Below are 12,936 nucleotides of genomic sequence, written 5' to 3'. Positions count from 1 at the left end.
GAAAGAAAGCTAAAACTAGAACAAGAATCAAACATTTAAGAGGAACATTTATTAGACTATATCTGCCTAAGATACTATCTTTAACTTAATTCATATGAAGCAAATTATATGGCATCATATACTATGCAGATGACAAAAAAAGAAGATTACTAAGGATTCTTAGTAGCCTTTAAAAATCTTACTGATGAGGTGGTTTATCATGAGTTTGCATGATGAACAGCCAAATGGAGATGTGCTATTTTTGCTGCCACTAGGTTAGACTCAGACTGTCACAGTCAGTCTGCTTCTCCTTGGTCCTGGTGCTCTGGAAATTCACATGTCTGGATCCATGCTTAATGCAGACATACCAGGGGTAAGGACTAAGTTACTGTGCCTCAAAATGGAAAAGAAATCTTGAAACACATTGGATAACTAATAAATTATTTTACTTTACATTAAAGACATCTATCTTGTCAATTGAGAACCTGAGTCCATTGGCCTAATTCTTAAATATGTAGCCTTATAGTACACCTTACACTACACACTGGATAAACCAGTTGTAGGGTGAGCTCCTCACAAGTGAACTCAGAGCAATTCCACTTCCCCTACCTCATACAAAACTGAATCCTTACTTATGTCTCCTTTAGAAAGAAAACACTAACTATTTTCATTAGAGTATGCAAAGAAATCCAAAGACGCAGAAAACGGCCACTTTGTGAAGGCAAACAGCAAAAGCTATCTCTAAATTTGAAAAAAAAAAAAAGAATAATCAGGATGCTATTCTTTAGGTCACTATTTAATTTCTCTTTTAACTCTTAACTCATTCTACCTTTCATGTTTTATTTGTTAGAATTTAAAAAATCTTGTCTTTAATCATTTATCGTATAGAAATCTTAGGTAAAGCTTTGTCAGGCACTAAAAAATCTGCTATATTAGGGCTAACAGAAATGTACAGATACCAGGGGAAAATAGTAAGCTAATGAATGTGATAGGCATCTACTATGGATGGCATCAACAGTGATGTGCAAAATAAAGTAAGTTTACAAGGCCCTGTATTAAGCTAGTCTGATATTTAATTTCCATTTTATGGAGATTATCCATTACTCCACTTAATATGTGCAAAGTAATAAAAATCTTCCATTCAAATAAAAATCAGTTTTCCTATGCAGAGCATAGGGCGTCACACACAACTCACCTTCCTTCTTTCCTCTTCCTTTTGTTCTTATAAGCTGCTAAGAAATTTAATATATTATTTTCCTGAATAGCCAATAATCAGGCTTAAGGTTCATCACTTATGTTAAAAAAGGAAGTATATTTCTGTTTTCATTTAGCTTTCATTAGGACTCACCTTGGAAACACGAGTTATGATGTTAACTTTCCGGTGCACTGATGTTATCCCTTCAGAGAAAACTGACTGGAAGATAATACACTGAGCTCGTTCTGTGAAGTTGGGGATCTGAGATAACTCATACAAAAATCTGTGGGAAAACAAAAGTATAAACGAGTCTTTATATTTCTTTTCTGTGGGGTACAATAATGGATCAAAGCTGTAGTATAATGAAATATACATGCAATCTTTCCTTCTTCAAATCAGATGTGACAGAATTTATAATTGTTACATTCTTTATGCTCAATGTGTCAAGAAATCCTATTAATATCAAGAAAAAGGCAAGACGTTAATCATTATCACATGAATCCATTAATCCACTATCACAGCTGCATAATAATAAATAGAAGAAACATAAACCTAGATCATAGGTTAAAAAGAAAAAAAAAACAAAGAAAAGAAAAGAGCTAGAGAAACATTATTTAATGTTTTCACTCATGTGTTTTTGCTTCTTTTAAAAATGTGCCCAGCAATAAGGGACTCCATTTATTCCTACAACATTATTTCATAATATAAAATGTCTGCCAAGAAATTTCTTCTGATGCTCAGCAAATTTTACTAATTTGCACCACACTTCCAATTATATAGCAGCATGTTTTATGGTAATGCACCTAGCCGTACACTTAGCTCTATAGTACTTGCAGATTATATCTCTCTCCAGTTACTGTTAGCATACTTACTAACTCTTTATTTGCTCTTTATCTGTCCTCATATACGCACTTTACTTGTGAGTCCTACTCCAGCCTTCTCCCTTTAACTCATTGGTAAATAAAACCAAATAGAAGCATATTCAACAACTGTAGTTCGGATACGACAAAATGAAAGCATCCCAAAGGCATGAGTAATTCTGCCCTTTTCTCTTGTTCAGTTTAAAATGTAAGAGCTTGGCTAAATAATAAAAGAAGCTTTAGCATTTCTTAGAATAACAGAGTTTGCATGATTTGCTTTGTGGGTTTTGAGTCTAGGATTTCAGAGATACACATGCTTTCTTGAAATCCAGAAACAAGCTGTCTTTTGTTCCAGTATCACTTTAGAACATTCTTCTAATCTCATGTCTACAGATATCCCTAGATACCCCTTAACACAATGCCATAAAGATCTTTCTATGTCATGGGAAATTCTGGGAACCATTATTAGCTTGCATTTTTAATGAATTTATTTTAATTATTTAAGCCAATACATCTGATTTCTCCAAATTATTTCTTTTCATAATAGATAATATCGCTAGCTTCAAATCTGCTTTATAAATTTCTCATGCATGCAATGCTTTGCTGAATACATAATAGCTGTCTAAATTACCAGCAAAATCCACCTGTGGCTGGTGTGAAATACTACGTTTTAATTAGAATATATATTTTTTTCCCCTTCTTTTTCTTTCTTGCCTGATGAAAAAATCTATTGTGAGAGAAGGATTGGGGAGGCCAAGCTTGGCTTTTACACTTAAGCAGTGGGGAAAAAAACAAATGCCAAGCTGGTATTAATAAAAATGCTTCCTATTGGGAATGAATGGTATTGCCAGGAAGAAAAAAAAAAAAAAAAAAAAAAAAAGAGGATACTTTGCACTTTGTGTAAGAGAAACAAAAGAAAGAAAACCCCAAACTGTTTCACTGAAGTTCTAACATACATACATTTTAGAAGTTTAAATCTAAAAAGCCAAATGACACATATTCTTCCCTTCCTTTGAAAAGACAACTATTTCCTCCACCACTGGTCATTGGAATACAACATAATTGTGCTAAGAGTTAAAAGAGCATCAGCATAAAAAGAAAATAAGAAAATGTCTCCAGATTTTGGAATTCAAAGTATTCAGTGTAAATATCCAGATAGAACACTTATAACTTATATAATCCATCACAAAAAGGAATCTTAGTAATTACAAATGTAGTTACGAAACACAAAATCATGGTGTGAATCTGTGGTTATCACAGATAAACCACCAATTCAGGTGGAGAGAAACCACCAATTTTTTTTGAGAGAAAAAAATATTTTAATTCAGCCATTTTTGCAATTTTAATCTGAGAAAAGTATTATTTTGACTTAAAGTAAGGATGACTGTGACATAGCTTTTTGATGTGGTTCTCACTATTACACTTCTTATGGTCTAAAGTAAACAGAGAATTTGATGTTCATTTCTGTGAGGTCCATTTTACTCCTCTCCTGCAGAAACTGTAATAAAAATAAGGCATTTACTTGAGAACTCTTTTATCCTACCAGAATCCTGTAATAAAGGATTTAAGAGTACTTTCAATCCAGGCATATTACCATGTTGCTAGTGTAACAGAACATTCTTCCAGAAGATAGCCAAGGAAGGCTTATTCTCTGGAGGTAAACCATTTATCAGTTCACATTTATCCACATTTGAAGCATATAAAATTTATAAATTTTTTCTTTTGGGAAAAGGTGCATCTAATCCTTCAAGCTTCTAAGTAAGTCACTAGAATTTAAACTGAAGTCAAAGGAAAGCAGTCTTCAAAGAAAGCAAATGGCATTACTTGGACAGCAATTACCATAGCTAACTAATTCCTGAATCCAAACATATACATATAATACATACAAACCAGGAAAGCTCAATACCATATTTCACTGCTACTTCTTTCATTCGCACTTCTGTCACTGCAGAGAGGACTTCACAGAGTTTATATTACAACTAAAAGGGTCTTCCTGGAAACCAGCTAAAGCATCTGTATCCTGCTAGCAATCCCCAAAATTGTGGTCAATTGTGCATATAAATGTTTATCATGATAATGAATATTAGCATTTTAACAACTATTATCATAAAGCACAATTTAGGGGGGTATTGTCATGTTGCTGTCATAATTACAGTTTTTGCCAATAATACCAAATTTAACACGCCAGCAAAACAAATCAAAATCACATGTGCAGGAGAGCATCAGTGATACCAATAAATCTTCCTACTTGCAATCCAAGCATTTAAAAATGGCAAGTGCTTCCTTTAGACTTCAGTGAATTCATGTCAATGTATTCATTACATGACTGCCTATTGCTGGGATTTCCAGCCATTGATAAATGGTTTATTTTGCCATTTTGTTCTGATCCTCATTAAATAAAATACATGACGCTGATGCCCTGTAACAAATATTTTTAATCATACATACAAATTTACCAATTTCTTGTCTTTTTAACTTTTTATGGATTTAATATGCATAGTACAGTTCCAACAAATCTCTAGTTCTGAATTTAGGTTGATTTAAAGGCTGACAACAAAACCGGCAACACCTGGTTTAATGAGTTTTCAAAAAGGACATTATTTTGAAGGTCCAGTAAAATTTATATGTGTACCATCAGTAAATTGTTTTGTCTTTGAGGTAACATTTTGAAAAGCTAGTTTTCTTAACCCATGTATTATAATAATAGGGTAGGAATGGGCTAATTAAGGCTTGCAGAGTCTTATTTATTACACAAAGAGTAATAATTGATAAAAGTAGCTTTTGTCTTCAGCAGTAGTATTTCACTCTGAATGATCAGGCATAACTACTTTATTTATAATACTTTACTTTTAATTATGGAACAATGATAGCATAAATCCAACTTTGTATTTAAGATTAACATTTACTCACCCTAATTTACAAAAACAGACAAACCCTTTGTTACTCTGGAGTTCTACAAGATTCGTATTGTCCAGAACAAAAAATGCATTAATATTTATTTCACTTAGACATACAGCAAACAGATTGCCAAAGATTCTAGCTCTGGAAAACATCAACTAGTCACACAATGTATTCTTGTGCCTCAAGACAATGCAATGAAAGCCATGGATACGGGATGCAAGAACAAGCTAGCATATACACGTTACAGATACTTGTCATCTAAATCTTACTGAAGAATGATAGCCACTCTTAATCAAGTGTGACAGCCCCCTCTCCCAAAATTTACCTATTCTCTAGTGGACAGTCACAAATGAATATTTAGCTGACTTGTATTAGGAGAAAGAGAAAAAAGAATCTGCTCTTCACCACTTAACATTTTAAGGGGAAAAAAAGGTATGAAAAGTCAATACTTCTGACATCGACCAGTCACATACTATCTCTGCTGTTTCAGTTCTTCCTCACCCTACCCTTTCTTATGGCAAAGACAGCTTAAAAGGCAACAACAGACAAGAGGGAAAAGGAAGCAAGATGACTGAGAGGCCTCAGGGCAGGAATATGCACTGTGGTTAGGAGAAAATGATGGAAGTAAAAAGGGAAAAGTAACAAAGTAGCAGAAGACAAACACCACCAGTAGGCCAAAATCTGAAATCAAATTAATACACAAAAATAAAATTCAAAACTACAATTCTGCTCATGGATTCTTGTGATTTTCATATTGGTCTAAGGTTTATTACAACAGAACAAGTAATACTGAAGTTTTTCATTCTAACAGTTGTCAGTGCCCAGAAGAGCTGCAGGAGATGAACTGTGGAATCAGCCTTGTAGGTCTTCAATTAGCATTAGGAGAGTGTACATTGTGTCTTTGTCACAGGACTCACCAAAACCCTCTGTTTGTGTAGCTGTTTCTAATAACTAACAACCAAAATCAGTCTGGCCCCACTTTATGACACATTAATTTAGCCCTAAAAGCTCTAAGGGAACAATAAGCCTTTTATAAATGTGAGAATGGGAACAGATTTTTTTTGATTCAAGGCTACATGTTTTATCAGTTTTGGTGGTCCAAGTTGTAGTAAAATCTGTTATGCCTGAAAAAAGTTATGTGATAAAGACAAAGTTTACATCATGCCTTGAAATACATAAAAAAGTTGAAAATTAGCTACCCAAAAGTGTCTATCAAGATCCCTTTTAACATATCATCAAGAAATACACTATGTAACAATCAAATATCATAAAAAAATAACCTTACTGTTCTGGTTTATCCAGAAGCTTCAGTTCCTCCTCTTTTGAAGTCTGATAATATTGCTTGATTTTCTCCAGTTCATCCTTTTGTGCTCTCTAAGTGAATTAATATAAATTTATTAATAACTATTTTATAACAAATGAATAGAATACTAATCTACCTGCCTGCAAGTAACAATTATATTTTTATTGGAAAACATTTAGACTATGCAAAAGAGTGACGAATAGAGTTGTATGATAAATTCATTCATTGCCTTGTAGTGTCATTTACTACCGACAGACACAAAGTAGAGAATCCTTGTAGAACACAGCACTGCAAATACTGCTACAGGATGCTTCACACAGTTTAGATCAGAGAGGTCTCTCTGATATCCTACAGTCAAGTGTAAATGTATCCTTTCATGCAACTTCATAGTCATACATGTCATAAATGCTATATACTTAGTCTACAGAGCAACTTGGGTAAGGACAGCAATGCATTAGCCCAAGTTAACTGCTTTAGCCACTTATATCTAGAACGAGAAAAATTCAGCATGTTAACACAAAATAGGCCTTAAGTAAGGACAGTGTTTTTCAGGCAGATCAGGAGAGAAAACTGCTAGATGTTACATTTGCCTTTTGTTACATTTTAACCTGATTCGCAAAACAGCCCACTGTTTTAAATTTCTGACATTTAAGAAAGTACACCAGCAAGAGAAAGAAGCATGTCAATGAGTACTTTCTTACGTTACCTATTTTATCACTGTTAAATTCCCTAAAGACTTTTTCTATATAATGTCTCTAGTCTAAAATGACTAACCATAAAAATAAAACTTTACTTAATTCTGTGTCTGAAATACTATGGTGATTAAATCAAACTTACTTACATTTTCATATAGTGCTTCCAGTGTTTCCAGATCTACTATGGAGTCATCAACACACAGTATAGCTGTATAGAATACAATGACAAATGAGATGCTTAAACATCTTAAGCTTAAGAGTTCAATTTGGTTTCCAAAAAAGGTATTAAAGAGATCTGACCTAGACATATTTGTATCTGGTTATTTTCAGCATTTTATTTTTGTTTTGATTTCAAGTCACAGCACTCATGCAAGAACTTATTATAAACTCTTAGGAGCCTTGGGAGAATGGAGTTCTACTTTTCCTCTCCAGTATACTCAGTAATCAAAGATACGACTTGCCAGGCACTTGCCTGATTGCATAGGTGGACAGGCAGAACATGAGAACAATTGGTACCATACAGATTTCATGGTAGCTTATAAGGATGTATAGGAAGGAATTGAGAGTTAGGGTATTTAGGTCTCCCTATGTGCATGGGAGATCAGGGAGATATAAAAACAGGGAGATCTGCTTGACTTGGCATTAGCAATCTTGGAAAGTAGACAGGTAGACAAACTGTTTCCAAATTGCAAATTTGCTGGAATAGAAGATTGTACTACAGATTTTTAAGGTATCTTCATAGATCAGCTCACATTCAACTTATCTTTATTCTCTAGAAAACAACCCACATGACAATTTCCATATAAATACTTTTAAACATCATACAGAGACACCTAAAGTATACTCTTCAGTGATTAATTATGCCTCATTACCAAAAATGAAAAGTCTCAACATGATTCCTATCTTAGTTCCAAATGTTACTACATTTGGAATATATGGTATTAGATGTTTCTGACATTTGCAAATCCCATTACAATTCAGGCAATGTATTCGGACTCTTCTGAAAACTAAATAGGACCATTTCATGGTGATTTCTAACACTCTCTAATCTTAAATTCCAGAAAACTGAGAGATGCACAATGGAATAGAAATAACTTTGGATGTTTAATTTTTCTAAAGCTGGCATTTCCTCAAGATTCATAATGGGACTGGGCACAATTTCTGAATTTCTGACATGTTTAAATGTTACTGGGAACATTAATCCCAAAAGAATCAAGATTAAGGCCTCTACTAATTTTCCACATAATCAGTGACTCATCAGTAGCCAGTACCTGATAACTTTTAATTTCAACTGTATTATACTTCTTCAAAGGAAACTTGACTGCTGGTGAATTTAGAAGATTTTAAAAGCTCTTGCTGCATTTGCAATCCATGTTCGAAAGGGGCAAGGCACACATCTTTAAATAATTATTTTAAAGTAATAAGCTTTCGCCTGCTCTTCCACCTACCCCATGATTTTACATTGTGAAATTAACCAGCAGGCCAGTGAATTTTCTCTGTGGCAGGCTAATTAATTTTATTAAAAGGTCCAATGACATTTAGAATGCTTTAAAATTTTGCCTGTCGATTCTATCTGTTGACATTACACCTTGGTTGGAAGTAAAGAATTATATGGAAGAAGACAGTATCAGTGAAAAAAATCAATACCTCCAACTGTTTTTTGCCCTATTTGAAAGATGCAAAAAAGCTTAAGAGTATAACCAAAATCATTACAGATTCAGTCAACGAGATCATCTGTTGGCTCTTGCAAGACGGTTCCATGAGTTGCATTAGCCGATGACATTTCAAAAGAACCCAAGAGACTGGAAAATCTATTGGAAAATTGGTTTCATAGTTCAATATATGTAACTGCTAAGATTTTAATATGCATATTGAGTTCAAAAACTTCCCCTTGTGGTTTCACTTTCATCTTATTTTTGAATATTCCAAAATCTGCTTACAAGGAGAAATTTATTTGTCCAGAGTTATCTAGAAAAGCAACCTACTGGAGGTAATTTGAATGCGTACTAGAAATGCAAAATATGTAACTAATAGTACTTTTTTTTAGCTACAGAAGTATTGCAATAACAGGAAGTAGTTCGGAAAAAAGAATACTTTAACAAGAAGATTAAGATTTGTACATTTAACTAGAATTTTCAGTCAGAGATTTACCAGAAAAAGGCCCCAAAATCAGAGTAGTTTTAATGCTATATTTTCTTATCCATGTTTCCGTACTCAACACAAGTTCTAAAAAAGTCAGTATTGTTTTGAAGTCACATGAGAAAGCAAAAAAATTTTTGAGCTTAAACTAACAAAATACAGTCTGATAAATGAACATATTTTTAACGTAATTAATAATTGGTGACATTATTATTTTCTCTTTTGGGCAGTAAGTGATTGTATGAAAGCACAAAGAGAGAAAATATTTTCTGATTTACTTGCTATACAACCTGACCCATGCTGTTATTGGCAATGTCCATGCAGACAGGCTGCAGTTAAATATCTAGCCATATTACTCAATTCAGCGATAGCCATACGTCGTAGGGTGCTAATATACACAGACACACACTTGCCAAAACTCAGAAGTACTGTCAAAATCCACAATTCCTTTATTTCATCTTTATGCATTCTAATATCTTTGTCTTTCTGTCTTTTTTACTCAAACTGATCAAATCTAATGCCATACGCATTTGGACCAGAAGACAAAACCATGTAAAATACAGCATGGGCAATACATTCACAGTATGCTGTGTAAATTAACTTGAATTGGGGCAGCTGAAAAAAAAACATTACACTACATCAAAGAAACTAATTATTTTACTTTTTACTTAGAGTTACAAGGAACAAAAGCCTCATAATTTTTCTGTGAAAAATGTAGCCCAGTTTTAATCATATGTTTATTAATATTATTAAAATCAATAAAAAAACTGGTAAGTTTTTCAAAGTGATCTTCCTGATACAGTGAATTTAACTGTGATATTTTACTGCATTAAATCTCATTATATTAAGACTGACATAAATGTAAGTAATATAGGTGAAGTATCATAAATCTACAAAAGAGGCTCAAAAACAATTATTAGCTATTACAATATCAATCACCATCGGTGGTTTTTACTTTTATCTTGCTTTCTAGTTAGCTGTCTTCCTTACACTGTCAGTTCAGTTAGAGTATTTCACCTACACCTCACAATATGTCAAAAGGAAGTAGACTCATGCTGTGAAAAGCTGGTAATTTTATTGGGTTCCTCTACCTCTAAAAAATCTGTTACTTGGCTAAGTCTGGTTTCTGAGATCCTTTTTTTCAGGGAAATTGAGGCAAACATTTTTATGTGGCCTATGGTGTCTGCTCACAACAAGAAGAATTTATATACACAAGGATCATTAGTGCAGGGTTGCACCCATTAGGATATAATAACCGTCAGCTAGGACAAAAAACAGATCAGCATCATGCATTCAAACTAACAGGCACACATAAAAATACTTGCCAACTACATTTCACATACTAGGAGTATTGCTTTGAATATAAACTTGTACCAAAGTTTTTTAACAGACTCACTTTTAAAAAAAGAATCTAACTGTAAATAACAGATTCCCTGCACACAGATTTTTCACATACTCTCCTTTATCACTTCAAAAATGTAGCCAAAAGAAAAGCCGAGAATTTAAAGCCTACTGTGTGCAGTCTACATACAACTGTAGAACTTAGAGGTTAAATATCAAAAAGATACTGCTCTTAACCAGCTTAAATACCAACAATCTTAAGGCTGATACTGATACACAGCCTCACTCTTACTAAACACATTTTGGTTAAATCAGGATTTAAGTCCTGCCGACAGAGCTTACATACTCAGCAGTATCAGACCATTTAATGTGATGATTAAACTATGAAATATGAAGAAATCACCTTAACTGCTCCCTAATGATAAATAGAAATATGTTATTTAAATAAAAAGAGCTTTCCAAAGGTACATTTACTTGACCTGGAAGTACTTCGCTGTTTTATGTAGCACATTCTACCGACTTAGGCTTGATTTCATGGGAACATGAAGCCCATCATTGGAAATTTAAATTAAATTGTGACTGATCTAGTCAGTTAGAAAATGACAACATCTGTTAAATATAAATCCCTACTTGGAAAACCACTTAAAATATCCAAATCACTCAGGTTTATTTCTGACAAATTGGTATGTTTTTCTCCAGTATTTAACTATCATGCAACACAAAAGCCATTAAAATATACATTTCAAAGAAGCACTATGGGCATAATGTAGAAAGCTCAGCTCCTGCAAGAAGCCAGGGGCAAAAGACTCTGGCAATAATATTAACCTACCCACATCAGGCTGGATGCCCAAGACAGATTCACAGAAACATATATTGTGAATTTTCCAGGAAAACAAACAAAACAAAACAAAAAAAACCCAAACAAAACAAAAAAAAAACCAAAACAAAACCAAAAAAAAAAACCACCCACAAGCCACAACCTAAAAAAAAACCCCTTCTGAAGAAAATTGTTTCCCAACTTCTGAGATGAGTATGCAGCTATCTATACTTCATGCATAGTATACATATATAGAGAACGCATACTTGCAGTAGTCAGTGTAGGCAGAAAAGACATTCAACTTCGACGAAGTTTTTAAATATTTATAATCTATACTTCCATTCTGTGAAATATTTTAGTTAAACCCCAATAGAACTCTTTTCACATAGTGCAAGAAGTATCCCAAAGCATTTATCTTTAGCCAGAAGTATTTCCAAAATATAATAAAGGAACTGTGAACCTATTTGTGTTGCACGATATGGTTAAAACAAATCGAGATTCAGAAATTCTGAGCACACTGAGGTCTGCAGATTAGACTGGTTTTGGAGTAGTTTGCCTTATCCATATAAAACATAGTCTTTCAGATGCTAAGTGCCTGGTTAACAATGATATGCCATAAACCATAAATCGTACTAAGGAAATGCAACCTATTTATGTAATCTCTGTGGCTTCTCATCAGAGGAAAACCACACAGAAATCCCAGAATGATTAGAAACATAATATGGAATTAGAATGATTATTGGATTGATCATCAGTCTGGGTGAGTTAATCTGCTGTTTACATTTTCCCAATTACGTACTCCAATATGTTGACAATAGAGGGTAAATCACAAAGTTGGAGACCAGTCAAACACTTTTCAACTGGTTGTCTGACATTGTACAACAGTAATATGTGTTCTTTCTAGAAAGTTGGTCCCCTCCTACAATGCCACAGAAAAAATTTTGGTGCAGACTGGCATGGTAGTTATCTGCATTGATTACCATTAGAATATCTGTGGCACTATAATAAAAATATATTCTATATTTGAGAAGCAACAAAAAAACCCCAGTAATGAAGGTGAATCTACAAAAGCAGATGGCATAACCTAGGCTTTTTAACAAAATCCATTCTAACCCAACCCATCTAAGTGTGATCAAATATATTTCTGTAATTAATTTTCAAAGCTTAATATGTCTCTGCATAGATAATTTACATTGTTGGTGAATAAAAGAATGTTCCAAATGCACAGTAAACATACCAGGTCCCCATACATGCTATTACAGGTTGGCCAGTGCTATTCTGATTTAATAAATGGAGTCTCAGACATAATATTTAATTGCTTAACATCTAGGAAAGAAAAAAACAACTAAATTAGCATTAGAAATAGTCTCAATGCTAAGGATCAGAGTTAAATTCCCCTAAGGCTATCAGTGTTGCAGTGCTACACTGTTAAACTCTTGCCTTGTTAAATGCACTAGCAAAATCTGCAGTTCTGTGTGGAGTAATATAGCACTTCATTGCCACAAGGAGAGCAATAGATTATAAAGTGTGTATCTGGTGTGATCTACCACATCTCATAGATTTGGTCCCAAGGATAATACACCAGCATGTAAGACCATCTAGTTAATGCATCCTGATGGAAATCAAGGGAATTAGACAGTGAACTCTGTGCACACTGTACAGAAGCAGAACTTCTGGTGCGTCATAATTTTAGTGGCAAAATGCAG

General features: G+C 33.7%; 1 protein-coding gene across 1 annotated transcript in view; it reads right to left on the bottom strand.

The window, feature by feature from the left end:
- Window positions 1-12,936, bottom strand: part of FMN1 (formin 1) — a gene marked incomplete at its 5' end in the record, with an annotated part of 110,411 nt that overhangs the window by 56,316 nt on the left and 41,159 nt on the right. The window contains 3 exons of the mRNA XM_010019418.1: window positions 1,328-1,457; window positions 6,221-6,309; window positions 7,080-7,141. Of these exons, the coding sequence (XP_010017720.1) occupies window positions 1,328-1,457; window positions 6,221-6,309; window positions 7,080-7,141 (281 nt within the window). The remainder of the gene's footprint in view (window positions 1-1,327; window positions 1,458-6,220; window positions 6,310-7,079; window positions 7,142-12,936) is intronic.

The sequence above is a fragment of the Nestor notabilis genome, unplaced genomic scaffold (genome assembly GCF_000696875.1).
Source record: "Nestor notabilis isolate BGI_N333 unplaced genomic scaffold, ASM69687v1 scaffold3758, whole genome shotgun sequence".
NCBI classification, from domain to species: domain Eukaryota; kingdom Metazoa; phylum Chordata; class Aves; order Psittaciformes; family Psittacidae; genus Nestor; species Nestor notabilis.
Note: the sequence above shows the minus strand (reverse complement) of the source record. Positions and strands in the feature narration are given on the sequence as shown.